Source organism: Tympanuchus pallidicinctus, unplaced genomic scaffold (assembly GCF_026119805.1).
Source record: "Tympanuchus pallidicinctus isolate F22 unplaced genomic scaffold, pur_lepc_1.0 scaffold1, whole genome shotgun sequence".
In the NCBI taxonomy this organism is placed as follows: domain Eukaryota; kingdom Metazoa; phylum Chordata; class Aves; order Galliformes; family Phasianidae; genus Tympanuchus; species Tympanuchus pallidicinctus.
The window spans coordinates 43,633,331-43,651,003 of NW_026294618.1; the positions used below are offsets into that span (position 1 = coordinate 43,633,331).

Sequence of the window (17,673 nt, forward strand, 5' to 3'; positions counted from 1 at the left end):
AAAAAAAAACAAAAACAAAAAAATCTGTAGATTATAAGCACTATATAACACAGCGATATGATTGTTTTTCTTAAGTCACAACCTTATTTGTACAATGGTACTACTGACATCAGTAGATTCACAGCATTTATCAGTGGAATTCTCTTTTTTAGGCATGTGGGACATGTGTCTAACTGTCCTGATCAGGTTGTGATACCAGAATTACATTTGTTTTATAATAGATCATAATTTTACAGTACCATGCCCTCTGGTTTGATTCCTCCATTGTACTAGAAGCTTTTGTGTAGAGATGATGCCACTGGTTCTTGACCAGAAAAAGGGAAATAATGTTTTACCCATATCTAGATTTCTTCTTCAATAAAAGCTTCTCCACAATACTGAATATACCAAATCCATTATGATCCTCTTCTAGCTCTTTTTTCAATCTGAATAAGTATAAGGAACTAACATTTATCTCCATCTTAGTATCTAGGAGTTATATTTGTAGTCCTGTTTTGAAATTGCACATACTGAATTCCTGTTTTGAAATACCACATACTGCTGTGTGTTTGAACTTGCTAGTGTTGCTCTTCTGATACTAGTGTTTACTAGGGTCTACTTCATACACAGGATCTCATTCTACTTCCCTCTGTTTCCCATGTCGGTAATGATAAGTGCTGCTTCATATCTGGGGAAGCTCACTACAGCTATTTGAAAGCACAGGGCTTGACATTTCCCACAAAATGCAAAGTACATGTCAATGCTGTTTTCCTCATTAAGTTGATTAATATTCCATTAGGCTTATCTGTCTGGCCAAGCAGACCATGTTTTCTACCTACTGTCTGAATAGTTTGCTATACAACTTTGCATAGACTTTGCAGTGCTTTAAATTAAAACTGAAACAGATAGTTTTCTTTTTTGTTTTAAAAGGCTTCTAGGAATGGCCTTTTTTGTTTTGTTTTGTTTTGTTTTTTGTTTCAGGACCTTCTGATCTACTGTAATCTTTCTGAAAGATGTAATAGTCTGTTTTCATGTGTCCCTAAGACAATTACATCTTGACATTCTCTTGTGTGTGTGTTGGCAGTGGGATGGGGATATTACTCTTATTAGTGTTTGGCTACTTGCTTCATTCTGCTTTTCTTGCGATCTTCACCTTATTTAAAAAAGCAGAGAAGATAATCTCCTTAATTTTTTCTGAGGAGAATACAGTATTTGTTACTTTCTGTATATTTTTCTTTAAGCAGATGTCAGTTACTGCTGAGTCTGAAAATAAACTAAAACTCTGTGACTTTTTTCCCTCTGAGGTGTTCATTCTAGCTGTAATTCTCATGCATTAATGTACTTAGGATACAGCGAGGGGTGGTCTCAGATCAATAACCTTTGTGAGGCCTCTTGTTTACGTGTCTAGCTAAAACATGGGAAGTGTAGCTAATTCACTACAGAGATAAATTACTGTATGAGTTTGCAAATGTACAGCTCTGACAGTGGAACTCGAGTGACACTAGCGACCTCCATGCCTTTGCTGCTGAGAGCATTAGAGCTGTAACCTGAACTACTGTTTTCACCCACCTGCATGTTATCATCAAAGCCTCTTATCATACTTTGCTTTAGAGTCTGTTGTGGATGGAAAACATCTGCACTATACTGCAATCATAGGAGAGAAGCTAGAATATATTCATTGATATAATATGGAGGCAGTATAGTGATTTAACAAAGCTTAATTGTAACTAAGGTAGCAGCTTGGGCACTACAATACAGAAAGGGCATTGAGGTGCTGGAGCAGGTCCAAAGAAGGATAGCAAGGCTTGTGAAGGGCTTGGAGGATATGTCCTATGAGGAGAGACTGAAGGAACTGGGGCTGTTTAGTCTGGGGAAAAGGAGGCTGAGGAGAGACGTTATTGCTCTCTTCCAATATCTGAAAGGTGATTGGAGTGAGAGTGGGGTTGGTCTTCTCTCACTGGTGACAGGTGACAGGATGAGGGGAAATGGCCTCAAGTTGCACCAGGGTAAGTTTAGGTTGGATATCAGGAAACACTTCTTTACCAACAGGGTTGTTAAGCACTGGAATAGGCTCCCCAGGGAGGTGATTGAGTCACCATCCCTGGATGTGTTTAAAAATTGCTTGGATGTGGTGCTTAGGGACATGGTTTAGCAGGGGGTTGTTTGAGTTAGGGTAGTAAGCTTAGGTTGCAATTGGACTTGATGATCTTTAAGGTCATTTCCAACCTGAGTGATTCTTTGAATCTGTGAACTCATCAAGATTGGAGATGACTGGATACACTTACATAGAAGGTAGGGCTAAATGTATGCAACAAGAGGCACTCCTGTTGAGTAACAAGGTTCAGAATGAACTCCCTTGTTTTCTAAACTCCTTGAACCATGCAGGGAAGTAGCCTAAGTGCAGCTGAATCCACTCCTAGTCCCAGACTTGATCAATGTTTTATGTCTACAGGATTGTGTGAGTGCAGTTAATTAGCAAGACTAACAAAGCTTACAGTTAATCTAAGATGTGATCTTAGCAAGGCTAACAAAACCTAAAACAGTTAGTCACTTACCAAGGATCTGTATCGGCAAGAGGCCTCGATATCAGGGTGTAAGGGTTCTCTATGCAGTAATCTCAAGAGAAAACCCTGCCCAAGGGGAGATGATGTGCTGCCAGGTGCCATGCAGGAGAGCTCTAAGTATGCTCTTGGGCTCCTCGCTGTTTATGGGGGTACGATGATTGCCTGATAGGTCACCTTTTAGGTGCAGGCTCAATTGGTCCTCAGCTGTTGAACCAGAGGTCTGCCATCAGTCTCCATTTTGAAACAGATTTATGATTGTTAATCTGTTGTAACAAGAGTGTTGGCAGTAGTGTTGTTCATTGTCTTCCTGTGCAGTGCCTTGTAAGCAAGGCCAGACTGAAGAAGAGAATTGAGGATAGAAGCCAATGGGAGCAAGGAGTGAGCAGGGAGAACACACCATCACAGGGTCTTCCTGATTTGTCTGTTAACACGTTCACTATCTACCTTCCAATCCCTCTTCCTCCAGAGTTCCTGGAAAGGCTGTGGTGGTTTCTGAGTTGAAAAGGCATGCACATGGCCAGTAGGAAAAGATGTAGAGAATGTAAGGATGATGCAGTTTCTGATGGGTAAAGTAATGCACACCTTTCAGAGCTTTAACACAGTTAGACCCTGTGTTAGTCTGCTAAAATATAGATGCTGCATCTTAACAGATTCTTACAAATAAGTCTCTTTTTATTGACTAGAATTTTTAACTTGAGAAATACATGCCCCATAAGGAAACGTTGAGGGAGAACTGAATTGAGGGGAAGAGGTATAGAGAAGGAAGAGGAGAAAAAAGTAAGTGTTTGATGAAGATTAGAGGCTGGAGAATAAGAGAGTTAGTAAAGTACATAATTTTAGTTAGCAACTGAAATGTTTTTCCGGAACAAAACTAAAGACGTTTTGTCTCAATTTTTATGTATACATTTTAACATCACAGTATGGGGGGATTTAAGTAAAGAAATGGAGAATTGGTGGAGAAAAGCTGGCATAATCGTGTGAGCACTCTTCACATGCTCAAGAATAAGAAGAGATTGAAGAAAATTAAATCAATTAAGGGATTCAAAAGATGAGCAGCAAGTTTCTTCACAGGGTAGAACTTCTCTTATCCCCTAGTAAACCAGTAACCAAAGTTAGGAGTTTTAAATACTTACTATTAATGTTCAATTAATTTCATAAATACTCTCTATCTTCTATAGGAACAAAAGCAATCGAGAAGAAACTGTACTGCAGCGCAAAACTGCTGCTAGTGCTCCTCCACCCCCAAGTGAGGAGGCAGTGTCAAGTAGTTCTGAAGATGATTCTGGGACAGACAAAGAAGATGAAGGTGCTGTTTCTCAACGTTCGACCCCAGTAAAGGTGACTGATGCAGGAGATAACACCAAAATCACTGAGGTAGGAAATATTGTGGTATGCAAGAAAGCATTAATTTAAAATTCACATTTTTTAATATTTTATAAGCAGCAAGAAGTACAGAACAAGCAGAGAAATTAAATGATCTCCGATAGATATTAGCAAAACTGGTGATAAAACTTTGCTGTTCTTACTATTATGTAAGAATCTTCTATAACACTACATATTTCACATAGCTTGAAGAGAAAAATAACATTTATAAAGAATAAAAAACAATGTTGTACAATTACAGCACTTGAAAGTGCCCAGGTCAAGTGTAGTCTGTACAAAATATATCTGCGGTAGTATTGTATGGTAGTGGTTAGTTCAAAGAGGTAGTAGACTTCTGATCATTGTCCCTTATCATGCTTTGACTCACATCACGGTATGGATCTGAGGTCCTGAGCTCTGCCTCCAGTCTGACTAAATCACACCCTGATTTATCTGCAGATAAATTTTAAATTGTTCCCTTATGAAATGGTTTGAATTAGGAAATAAATAAATAAATAAACATTTACAACTTTGTAACTATGAAATTGTGTGGTATTAATTTCGGAGATTTTGGGTTACCTGTCAGGCCAATAGAAGTGCATTTATTTCTGTTTAAGTACAGTGTTATCTGAAAACTTTCATTATGTCAGAAAAACAGAGTATGGGTTTTCCAGCAATTCAGATTGTTTACAGATTATTGCTTTAACAAAAATCCAACCCTATTTTCTTCATGATTCTTACCACTGAACAATTGAACAAGATATTTCACTTCAGATTTTCCTTCTGTGTATTGAGTACGCTTTAAAACTGATACCCAAGGTATGTCTTTAAGAATTTTAAGATGCTTATGTGAAAGATACATTTAAATACAAAATATAAGGTAGCATTGGCTTTTAATGGCTTACAGTTGGAGGAATTGTTCTGATTTTTGTTAATGCAGATGAGGACATATTTTCCATTTTACTGCACCTTTTCATGCATCAAATTTTACTCATAATTTACATTGCTAGTTTTCATTATTGCTCATTGAAATTGCAGTGCTGAAAAGGATTACTTATTCAGTTAGGCTCAGTTTAGTTCTCCTGTTTTGAACTAAAAGAAAGTTATCTATCTTTTTAGTTGACACACTTGCAATTGCATGTGCCTTGTCAGTAACCCCTTAGGTTAACACTGACAATAGCGAGGTATTCATGGTCATTGTCTCCTTATTATAGCTGTCTTGTAAAATGTAACTTGTAGAATAGAAATAGTTTTCTATTTTATTGAAGACTATAGTTATTTCAGAATTGACAAAAGGAAATATGAAAGCAAATGTGGGAGCAAGTTCTGGACTAATGTAGTTTTTTCTTTATTGAATTTCAACATAATACATACATCTATAAGTGCTCTATTAATATAAATTCTTGATATCTTGTTCTTTTCTGATGGGATATCATTCAAGAATCTTTTATCTTTTTATTGAACAAGCATCTTGAGGAAACTTTGTAGTAAGTTATTTATTTAATGCAGTAATTTGTTTAATGCAGCTTGCACAAGCGACGGTTACTGTGTACATGAGAAACTTGTTTGGTTTTGCCTACACTTCTGAATTTTCAGTTTTGGAAATAACTTCTTTCTTGAAAGCAGGCTTGTGTTTAGAAGTTACTACAGTATCCTCAGTCTGAATCTTTGCTCTTATGTTTCAGAATGTAGTTCAGTCCACTAAAGATGTATATGGAGTTAATCTTTCAGATGTTCCTTCTGAAGATGATATCACAATATATGCTAGGTGAGATACATTTCCAGTTGTAATAATTAAAAGGTGATTTGAGAAATCTCATCAAAAGTGCTTCTTTTGATGAAACATATTTGTATTTTTTATCTTAGACATATGGGCTGCCTGGAGGTGTTCAAAGAATGTTTAGACATTGTGTTTGTGGACATGGTTTAATGAGATCTATTGGTGATAGGTGGACAGTTGGACTGGATGATCTTGTAGGTCTTTTCCAACATTGGTGATTGTGTGATTCTGTGAAATCCAAATACTATTGTTTTTTAAAATCAAACTGTTTTCAGATGTCTGTTTCAACTCTGAATTCTGTGGAAGTAATGCCATTGTCTTCAAATGCAATATGGAAATTAAATGAAAGATACTTCAATAGAAGTATCTGTCAATTAATATATTCCTAGAAATATTCCTGGTATTGGCTCTGGGCAGTAAAGCTGATGAAATAGTCAGAGGAAGTAGGTAACCCACTGTAGGAGCATGGATATTCAGGTACCAGATATTTCTACAGTGGGTTTCAGGAGAGGACAGAAGTAAGTTTGGCTGCTGCCATTGTCAAAGTTGCATGTAATGGCAGCATGCAAATACATGTGCTGTGGGTATATAGCATGAAGCTTCGTAACAATGAGCTCTTCATTTTGAACTGCATCATGCTGCCACGTGCTCTTAATAAGTGATTATGTGATCTTGGGCCATACGTCCAGGAAATGAGAGTGAGGTAGAGCATATTGCAGGACAGAATATGGCTCTTCAGGTGGTCCAGCAAATTCCCACTCAGTTCCTGCACTTTGTTGTAAACTGCTATAATGTGAGGCAGCATGCTGCACAGCATGTGCAGGCTCTTCTCAGGAGCTGCTGGCTTACTGTGAGCAGTTGGAGATGGGGGCTGTGTTAGTATCAAGATACCACCTCCCACCTCCAACTAAATTCTTGCAGCTACAGAAACTTCTGCTTCTATTTCAAAGGTAATTTGGACTTTTGTACTATATTTGATTGTTGTTAATGTGGCTGCAGGTGTCTTGGATGGCCAACTCCCACAGAGCAATGAGTAAATTACTAGTGTGCTTCTCCAATTGTAACCCCACATAGAGCACAGGCTATGTGGTAGTTGTTTTAAGAACATGTGTTTAAGCTATTGTTCTCAATTTCGGAGAATGACAATGAAGCCAAACAGAACCTGGTTCAAATCTTTTTCTCCTGAGTCAGAAATGAATGTGAACCTTTTGATATTTTATTAACCAAAACTGAACTAGAATGATTTCAGTTACAGATGAACTAAAACAGCAAATGCTGTTGCCAAGAGAGGAGTTGTTATGCAAGACACCAGGAGTGCCAGTCGATTATATTAGCTTAACAAACCCATGTTTCAAACACCTGATCAGTCAAGAGCATTAATGGGGTTTGAAAAAATGTTCAAGGGAACTACATCACCTCAGAAGAACACAATATGTTAAAGAGAATACCTGTAAGGAATGCGTTGGAATGAGCTTCTGTGCATTTGTTTCTTTTTTCTAACAGTGTAACAACAGTGACTATTGTTAATTAGAAGCTTTTCTTTTTTTTTTTTTTTTTTTGTGAGGGCAGTTCTATTTCAATTTGATCTTTTCTGATTTGATGTTATACGATCACTCGGTTCATTATTCCTGATAGTTCTTTAACTTCGCCTTTATCTCTAATTTCTTTATTTTAACTACTGGAGGATGGATGCCTGTTTCACAAAATCACAGTATCACATAATGTCAGGGATTGGAAGGAACTTTGAGAGATCATCTAGTCCAATCCCTCTGCCAGAGCAGGAACACCTAGATCAGGTCACACAGGAATGCAGTGGGTTTTGAACGTCTCCAGAGAAGGAGACCCTACAACCACACTGGGCAGCCTGTTCCAGTGTTCTGTCACCCTTACTGTGAAGAAATGTTTTCTCGTATTTACGTGGAACCTCCCATGTCCCAGCTTGCACCCATTGCCCCTTGCTCTATCATTGGATGCCACTAAGAAGAGCCTGGCTCCATCCTCCTGACACTCACCGTTTATATATTTATAAACATTAATGAGGTCACCTCTCAGACTTCTCTTCTGCCCCATGAAATACTACATGACAGCAATTAATAGGTAAACCTTTTACAAGCTAGAAAAAGCTGTGGAATTCTCACATGCACCTACTGTGTAGTTTTAAAAATCCTTGTTTACTCCAGAAGTAGATTATGGTCACTACTTAAAGACTCATTGTTTGTGCCACTGGGGAGGTATTGCTTTTACATTTGATTTATTCTCCTATCAACTGTTTCTCACAGGTTTGTTCAGCTGGGACAGAGTCAACACAAGCAAGATAAGAGCAGCCAGCAATTTTGTTGCAAACATCAGTTGGATAGGGTTATAAATTTGTAAGTATTCTTTTTTCCCTTAGTCTATTTGTTTTTACTTTTTTCATTAGACCTGTAAAAGTTTATCAGGTAAAATTTATCTTAAACTGTTAGAGAGTCAAACTTCTATTGAGGGATCAGTGTGTAGTGTGAAGAATCAGGTCCCAGCTTCTCCCTTGTGACTTAAAATCTTACCATGATTTGCAGTTATCTCTATGCAAAATGCTGAAGCTATAGAGTGTAAAAAAAACAATTCCTTATTGCTGTGATTGCTTTTGAAAGAGTTAGATTGAAAGAAGTTGATTGGCTTACATACACTGCATAAAAAAACTGAGAAATGCAGTTCAGTCTTTAGACTGAAGTCATCTGAGTTTGTTTGTTCTGAGAAAGCTCTGAATGCCATATATTTGTTTAATATACATTTGAGGAGTTGTGAGAGGTCAAATGGGATATTTTCATATTTTTATTTCTTTGATGGATGCCTGGTGTTGGAAAGGGTAGGGCAAACGAGGAGTGGATTTCTGTTTTGTTTTGTGCCTGTATCTGTGCCACTGAAGTCAGCAGATATGTGCTAGCTAAAATCAGTATGTCATGCATTTTAAGTAAAGAAAAGAACATGTTGAGTTTGCGTTTTCCTCAGAAGCATCTCCATGGATTTTTTTTGGTTGCCTGCTTTGTGTTATATAATCATTCCATGCATTAGAGCTGGTGAGACATATTTTTTAATGGTTTATTTGTTACAGTAGGTAAATTTCATGTTTACCATTGAAATGAAATACTGTTAAACAGCCATCAATAAGCTTACACTTTGTAGATGAATGCATCTGTAGTTTCATAATGAAATACATTAAAGTAGTAAGTTGGCAAACTGTAAAATTGTTTTTGAAATGAAAGGACAACTCTGAGTGTATTGAAATGAAATGGTTATTAAGAAATCATTTTATAATAATGAGAATATTTTTGCTGCTCATAGAGGTGATTCTTTTTGTGTAGTTGCAAAATCTCCCAGCATGCTTGTGACAGCTGTAGGAGATAATCATCCCTTTCCTGCCCCTTAAACTTAGAGTAAATTATTCCCCATGCTATGCTGCTGTAAAATTAAACACATTAAAGAGAATCTGTGCATATAATTATGGTGGCACTTGGGCAGGTTCAGACATTTGTTTTTTAACTTTCCCTAGAGTAATTTCCATGTATTTCTGAGTCGCATTAAGTGTAGAAAGTAGTGTTAAGTCACAGACTACACAAAGCTGTGCCTCCTGTCACTCCTCCTCTGGAAATGATAGAGACCATCTTTCTCTGCCAGTTCTGCATTTTTAACAACTTTTTAAAACTTTGAAATACTGTTCGGGTGGCGACAGAATCTTCTTTCAACATAGGTCATCGATGGAGCCATTCTTTCAAAGCGTGTTGTTCAATTTTGGAAAAGGGAAGCTTTCTCTCTGTGTTCTAACATTTGAATTGGTGCTCTGAACCAGAAATTTCTTCAGAGAATACTAAACTCAGAGTATTGTGAACATATAATGAAACATATAACCTAAAAATAGTAAGAACCTCCTCTGGATTAGAAGCAAAAATGGACACTTGAACAAGGACCACAGTGATTCTTTTGGTACACTGTATTACCATGCATCTGAAGAGAGAATTGTTTGAGTACTGCGGTGTAATTACTTCTGGCTGACATTGTGTACTTGTACCTGGTTTCCTACTGCTCTTTGCAGTTTGATATAAATAACTCTGCTGAAAAACATACTTTCAATCGTTTTTCCAAATGCACTTCTTACATCTATCTGGGAGTGCAAGAAATCCGATTTCCTCCTGAAGGGAGAATGAAGTGTTTTGATTCACTGTAGCTCTTCTGGAGAAGACTGTGGATATGCTTTAATGCTCTTGTTGTAAAGACTAGCTAGTTGCATACATTGGGATACAAGGTGTCTTCAGTGCCTGTGTGCAGAATAGCAAATAACACTTGCACCAACTTTAATGAATCCACTGCCCTATTCTGACGCTGATGAGGCCCAAGCAGGAGGAAAGTTTAATGATATCTGCAGGATGGGCTAGAGCTCTGTTCTCCTTAAACCTTTGAAAATGGACCATCTTCAAAGATATACAGTGCATGTTTTCTAAATTCCTTAATGTTAAATTTTGTAATTTTATTTTAAATCAGGACTGCTTAGATTCTGCTTGTCACGCCTGTATTGATCAGACATGACTGATACTCAGTAGCAACTATTATATGCAAGTTAGCTTTTAACTTTGCTCAAATAGTGCATGGGCTTTTTTACTGTTGGTTTCCAGATAAAGGAAATTAGGAAAATTTCAATGAGCAATGAAATGCCCTGCATTTTCTATTCCTTTTAACTTGCTGATTGTTTTACTTGAGTATTTTTTAATCTGTTAATATCTTTTAAATAATTAAAAATACAGTAGAACACATTGTAATTATCATTGAGTGTTTTACAGCCCTGGTTAGTTTTGGAAATAATTTCATCCATTTAGAGAAATTCCCTTCTTCATTCAGTACTTCCTTATGAATTTGTTAGTATAAGGTCTATTTCTTGAAAGATTAGATAAAAAATGACTTTATATTTGCTAAGCAAACATGGCATTATCACTTCCTTATAACTGCACAAAACAAACAGTTGTCATTGAGCTTGTTCATCATTCTGTGTATTCAAATCCTAGGAATTCTTAGAGGGAGTGAAGTTCTTATTGTTAAAAGGCAGAAGTAAATGAATACAGTATCTGTAGAAGATTTAGTAGATTGATTTATTTTTTTTTTTAACATTAAACATATGCTAAATATCCTAAATGTTTTCTTGGCAGTGGAAACAAAGGCAAATCAAAGTGCATTCATAATTAGTCAACAAGTGACTTTGAAAATTACTAGTTGTCATGGATTCTTAACCAAGCTGGTAATTTGATTGTACAGTGCTTTTTTTGCATTATCTATTTCAAATTAGCACCCTAATTTGTTGTTTCATGTCAGAAAAAGTTAAGTTTCATGAATTTCAGTAAAAACATTTATTCACAAGCCAGAGAATTCTTACAAATATTTATAAAAACATAGGTTAACAAACTTTACATTTTTATTTGTTTACACTAAACTTAAATCACAAGGACTTCTTATCTAGTTGCTGTTAAGTTTTGGTGTTGTTTCCCAGGGACCTTGTGAAAATGGTTTAAAGTCCATGTGATTCAGATCCTCATGTATGTAGGAAGAATAATCTTCTCTTTCATCTGTTCTGTCAACACTGAGCTCTGAGCTTTTCAGAATAGAAAGTGCAGATTAGATTAGCATAGCATTTTTGGTAGACTTGTCATCTGAGATGCTGAATGTTATATTGCCAATAAAACCATCAGCATTTATCTGATTTAATCATCATTTTCCATTTGTTTATGCATGTCTGCTTAAATTAAAAAACAAAAAACGCCATAATTTAAATGCTCACATTTGATCTAAGTTCTTCCTTTCCAAAACTAAACACAGTATTCCCTTTCTTTGCTCTCACCCCTCTATGTGTTTTTTGGTTAGTTGCTTTGTTTTGTCCTGTCCCATCTCCTGACTTCTTTATATACAATCTTTAACTGTTGAATTAGCAAGATCAGCATAAATCTTCCCTACTTAAAAGGCTCCTCAGAGATCACCTTTCTGTATGAGATGTCTCACCTTCTCTCAGATTCCTTTTCTGCACTGTAGACAACCTACTCCCAATGTAGATTGGAAGATTCTCATTGAAGTGTGTAACTGTGTAAAGAGATGTTCTTCTTTCTTTGACTTTTGAAACTGCGTATGCTGTTATGGAGGTTTCCTATTTTTCAGTCTTCTCTGCTCCTGAAGAATGTGACTGAAATTTTGTTGTCTGTAGGGAATTGTGCATAAGGAGGGGAAAAAAAAATTGAAGACTCTTTCAAGACCTCAGTAAGCAATTTAAAGGGCTACCGTTTAGGGAAAACAAATAAATAAGTAGCTCAATTTGCAAGTTTTGTAGGTCAGATATATATACTTAGGATTCAAACAAGGCAACAGAGTACATTTTGTCTCCTTTAGATATTCTTTACAGATTGAAAAAGAATTACTATGGTTGTTCTCTGGTCACTGCTGTACTGTGAGCTCAGCATACCACCATGCACAGCTTCTTCTAAGTATGAAACTTTGTAAGAACTGAAGAATATTTCACTTCTCTTATTGTAAAGACAACAAACTCCTAGTGAAATGACAATATTGTGAAGCCTGGTCACAATTACTGTGCAAGTAACTGTCCTTTGCATGTCAGGAGTACTGTCCTTCAGGACATGGAGTTTACATTCTAATCAATTTTTATTGGGAGGCCATAGAAATAAAAGGTCTTAGGTTTATTTGATAGCCAAGCATAAATAATGTGCTCTCCTATCTCTAGTAAGATACGAAACTTATTCAAAAGATTCCTATGCAAATAATGTTGGAGAAATGCCTTTGTTTAAATGAGGGGACTGTACAAGCATTCTATAAACATTTACAGTTTAATATGTGCCTATTAATCAAAACTGGCATTTATGAACTCACAGTTCTTTCAAGATATTTTTAATATGTTGAAGCAATTGAGATTTAGTAACTAAATGTTCAAAATGACATTCATTTTGTCCCAGTTTCTTCAAGTCTTAGGAAATGACTTGACTCACTAGTGCTTCAGAAATGTCATGTCTTTAGAAACAAATCAATAAATAGAGATGGCATCAAATTAGTGTAGTACGTTTTGGTTTGTTTTTTTGCACTTTCTAGTGGACTATCCACGCCAGCTGCATTTGATTAAGTGACATCTTTTCGATGTTAGATGGTGACATTAAGTTTGTACAGTGTGCTAGCATCAAATGCTGTTTGCTAGTTTAAGTGCTTTAAATAGATAAACGAGTATCTGCAGAAGCTGTGGATTCTTTGAAAAAGATCTACTTTACAAACATCTAGATATAAATTCAGATGGACTGGAGTTTGATACCAATTCTGGAAACGCCTACTTTAGTGTTTATAATCAACTAGCAGTATATGATAGCGATGCTGAGGATAAACTATCACCGTTGGGGAAAAAAATCAGAAGTTTAAAGTGGAAATTCTACAGTATTACTCATGCAAGTACCAACAAAAAAATAGAAGAAAGTGCTGATTTGGTAAGAGCATATTAGTGAGTCAGGCTCTCTTCAGAAGAGTTTCAGCTCTTTTGACACAAGAGTTTTTGTTGTTTAAGAGAAGCATTAAAGCAGCATTTCGCAAATTTTATCTTAATCATATAGGCAGATAACTTGCTTACATTTTTATTATTAATTTATATTCTGTTGTAGTACTTGCATTCTGTTGTAATTCTAAATAAGGAAGAATGAAAATACAGTCTGTGCACTAAGACTTCACTTTTTGCAAAATTGTGAGCTATATATATGTCTTTAATTCTAGAAGGAGCAAATGTTTCTGTGATGCAGCATAGCAAATTCTGTCTACAACTTGGTAAAACTGATTTTAGGTATGCAGCCAAACTCTCTGGATGACCAGCGACTTTATATTACCATAACACAGACCTGAGCAATATGTAGTGGCTGTGTTTTTTCAGAAATGACCAGCTGCAATACCAGAAAATTGTAATCTATTTTTTCCTTCTTTACCTCTTAGAAGATGAGCACTTATTCTCTCTCAATGAGTAGAGTTCTAAGAGTAGAAACAAATTTTAGTTTGTTTTCTCACCTGTAATAATAATAAATGAACAGAATTAAATTCCAGTATTCCAGTAAAATTGGATCGCAGTTTTATCTTCTTAGGAATTCACGTGATTTGCCCTTGAAGAGATACTTGTTGAAATTCCTCCCATAAGAGGCTTCTCTTCACACAATTTACATTTTTATCACTATCTAACACATATTGTTTCAGAAGTTAGAGATCCAAAGAACAATTCTAATACTGATTACAGCAGCAAGTGTTCTACACTGCGATTTAAAAGCCCTTATCAAATTTTTAATTAAATTGATCATCATTTAGTAATTACATTATAAAGAAGAGGCAATTACATTTTCATTTTAAAACACTGCAGTTACCTTTCTGAGAGCACTATAATGTTGCTAAGATACTCCTCAAAAACAAAGTGATATTTTATATGGAAAACACGAAGCAAGGCAGGAAATTTTAATGCACGCTTAACCATAGGAATGCTGGACCAACTGGTGAAAAGTATGCTTATGGCATAGATGATATTTGCAGAGCCAAACTAATCTAGAACTAAACTGGCATTGGCCAGCTTAAGTGCCTTTCTGCTGTTTTGAAGATCCCAAAGAAATGTGCATCATCATGTGTTACTGTTGAATGTCTTTAAAATGAGTGAGCTGGCCTGGCTTGCTTACTTACTTTTGGCACTGCCCCTTTAGCAGCCAACAAGAGTGTCATGAAGGGCAGGGAGTTTGGCAGTGTCCTCCCGTAAATTAGAAAGGGAGCAAGAAAGCTTTGGTTGTAGACATAGTCTTGGAAGCAAGGAAGAGATTATGACAGAAGTCCCTTAAATTAATGGGAAAAGGATTGAAGGGATGATGATATTTAAGATATTAAGGGGCAGATTCGGGGAGGTGTAAGCACTGACAGTTTTCGAAAGACTGCTTAAAAGTTGGGAACCACTATGCTAAACAAAGATAGCATGGGAAGAGATAAATTGTACCCTAAGGCATTTTACAGTCTGTCTGATAAGATGCATTGTTAAATCCAATCTAAATTTATCATTAAAAGTTTAGAAAAAAGATGCCTTCAAGTGGTAACCATTCCATAACTGTGAAAGTCCAATATAAGTCAAAGGGATTTCTTGGCATGTTGCTGAATTAGCTGGTGATAGTCTGAAATAGCTGTGTTTCCATGATTGGCTTCAGTAGAAATTTGAGAGCCGTATCACTGATCAAAGCTGTGCTTTGGACTTGAAATTGTGTTACATAAATTTTGCATATGTTAAGACTTGTAGGTAAAGAGTGCAGTGTCTTCTAAGGCAACTTTACTGAATAACAGTAAGGATTAAAATCTATGTGATGGAGATTTGAAAGATGAATTCAAGCCTTTATTTTAGCATTTCTTTTGTCTGACATTGGTCTGTTTTGACCAAGTTTTAATTCAGAGGCAGCCTTGCTATTTTTCACCTCTGGAAATTAACTGGTTGCTGTTACACTGTGAATATTGGGTGGTTTTGAATGTCTGATATTCTATTTGCTGATGTACTTAAACTTTTTCTTCACATTTCTCTTCCAGTTGATTGAGAATCTGTGGGGCTTTTTCCAGATTGACCCTGCAGGCATTACTTCATGCTCATAGTACAACTAAAGGAACATTACTGTATTTCATTTATAGAAGGTCTTTACCTTCATTTGAATTTTCCAATTCTTTGAAGGCAGAGTTCCCTGTATTTTCCCTTTAAAGGAGGATATTACACACCCAGAAGTAACTTATTTCTTGAGGGGCACCTAGATAGTGAATCATAGTTTCTGTGGAATTTAGTGATGTTAATATGGATGAATCTTCATTGCGTTTGGGTTGAATGATGCTCACTTTTGAAAATAATCAGCTTTGACAGAAAGTTGCTGCTGTAATTTCTTAGCTGAGAAGTTTTGAGTCCAAAAAATGTGTGCATACACTGATATGGTATTTAACAATAGCATTCTGTTTTTCAGAGGCTGCTTGTTATCCCAGTATGCTTTTAAGTAATGTAAAGTATTTAGAAAATTTGCCTTCAGTGGCTAACGTACTAGATGGCAAATGAAAAGCTAGTTTTTAAAAAAAATCTGTGTCATTAAAGGCGGTTTTGTTCAATGCGTTATTGAAGAGGATGTGGTAGGCTTTGGAACTCTCCATAAATGACAAGATGATGAGGTTGATCACAAAACAGCTAACGTATGAGGAGAGATAAAATACATTTGGTTGCATAATAGTGATGCGGAGGAGGCAAATAGAGGATGACTGTTCACCATTTCTTCCACTTTAAGAACTACAAGCAACCAAGGCACGTAATCTCAAATCAAATGAATGTCACATCAGACACAACCAAGTAGTAGAACTTTTCCCCAAAGGATTCTATGTGTCTCAGAGAAATATTAGAAAAATCAGTGAATACCTTGGAAATTGCTTCTCGTGAAACAGAAGTCCAGTTTCAAATTTTACCTCATATAGTTCCTAAATTCTGGTGCTGAGACTGATAAATATTCTGGAGATGGGATTATTCAGTACCTGTTTTGTTTTTAAAAGCTATTCTAAAGCATTGATACTAGTTGCTTCATGAAACAGGATAGTAGACGTCATGAAATTTTGGTCTGACATAGAAGAAAAGGATTGATTTATCAAAGTGTTCAGTGTATATGGTGGTAAGAAAGTGTATCTACAGTGTTTAAATCTTTGTTGTAATGAATGCTTGGGCAGCATTGTTTACAGTGAGTTTTATAAAGCAGTAGTTTGTTAATGCCTATCTAAAGAGTTAAAGTAGCTTTTCCAGGTGAAACAAAAAGTATAAATATATGAGAACTGATGATTCAGAGAACTCTTCAAAGCATGTGTGCCATTTTTTTAATAACTGAAAAATGATTTATTTCTCCTGCTTAGGAATAATAGGTGCATTGCATCCACTATTCTGGATAGCTCATAGTTCTGCCAGATAGTTTTTCTTTGGAGTTCATTTCAAAATTAGATTTCTTCTAAATCAAATAATATTAACAGAAGAAAAAGTCAACATGGGTTACCAAGATGTTGACATATTAGTCATTAAATGTTCTGTTGTGGAATCCAAACTGTTCGGCTATCAAGCAGGTAAAAGTCAGGGAGTGTTTTATAAATAAATTACTGAAGTATTGCTGGGAAATGCACGTCGTATACTTATGAATATTGCTTTCATAATAGCTTTGTGCTTTAAAAATGGAAATTGTTACACATATACTTTGTATTTATTCACTTATTATATATTGTGTATAAATAGTTTTCTTACTACTTTGTTGTTGATTTTGGAGAATGTGTTTCTACTGAAAAATTTGGCTTGGAACCATCAAATATGTTAAATTTGAAAGGATCCTGGATGCCATCTGGTCAAATCCCAAATTAATTTACTCAGGACCACGCACACTCGAGCTTTTCATGTCCTTATGGATGGGGGTCTCCAGTCTCTCTGAGCAACTTGTTTAGTGTTTGACAACCCTCACAGTGGAAAACTGTTTCCTTAAATGTGATCAGGACATCCCACATTGCATATTTGCTTGTCCTTTTTGAAATCAGTCCTTTCATCACGTGCTCCATGAAGAGGCTGCTTCCATGGAGTCTATAACCTCCTATTAGGCAGTAGAAGATAGCCAAGCTGAGCAAACCTGGCACACACAGCCTCTCATCATACATCAGGTGCTCCAGCTTTGTGATCATTTTGATGACCTTTATTGAACTCATCCAAGTATTTCAGTGTCTGCCTTGTACTGGAGAGCCCTAATCTGGACACAGCACTCCAGACGTGATCTTATGAGTCCAGAGTGCAGGGAGACACAGTCAGTTCTTGCTGCCTATGCAGTTTTACAGAGTTGTAGTGAGAAGGCCAGCTTCTGCCTTATGAGTGAGTCTGATTTTACAACAGTGCCTAGAAAAGTTCTGGTGTACTCAGGTTCTTGGAAACTTTCAGAC

At 36.2% G+C, this 17,673-nt stretch overlaps 1 protein-coding gene across 1 annotated transcript in view; it reads left to right on the top strand.

The window, feature by feature from the left end:
• FIG4 (FIG4 phosphoinositide 5-phosphatase) overlaps window positions 1–17,673 on the top strand; it is a 62,938-nt gene that overhangs the window by 42,627 nt on the left and 2,638 nt on the right. Inside the window, exons 20-22 of the mRNA XM_052685642.1 lie at window positions 3,722–3,917; window positions 5,591–5,673; window positions 7,965–8,054. Of these exons, the coding sequence (XP_052541602.1) occupies window positions 3,722–3,917; window positions 5,591–5,673; window positions 7,965–8,054 (369 nt within the window). The remainder of the gene's footprint in view (window positions 1–3,721; window positions 3,918–5,590; window positions 5,674–7,964; window positions 8,055–17,673) is intronic.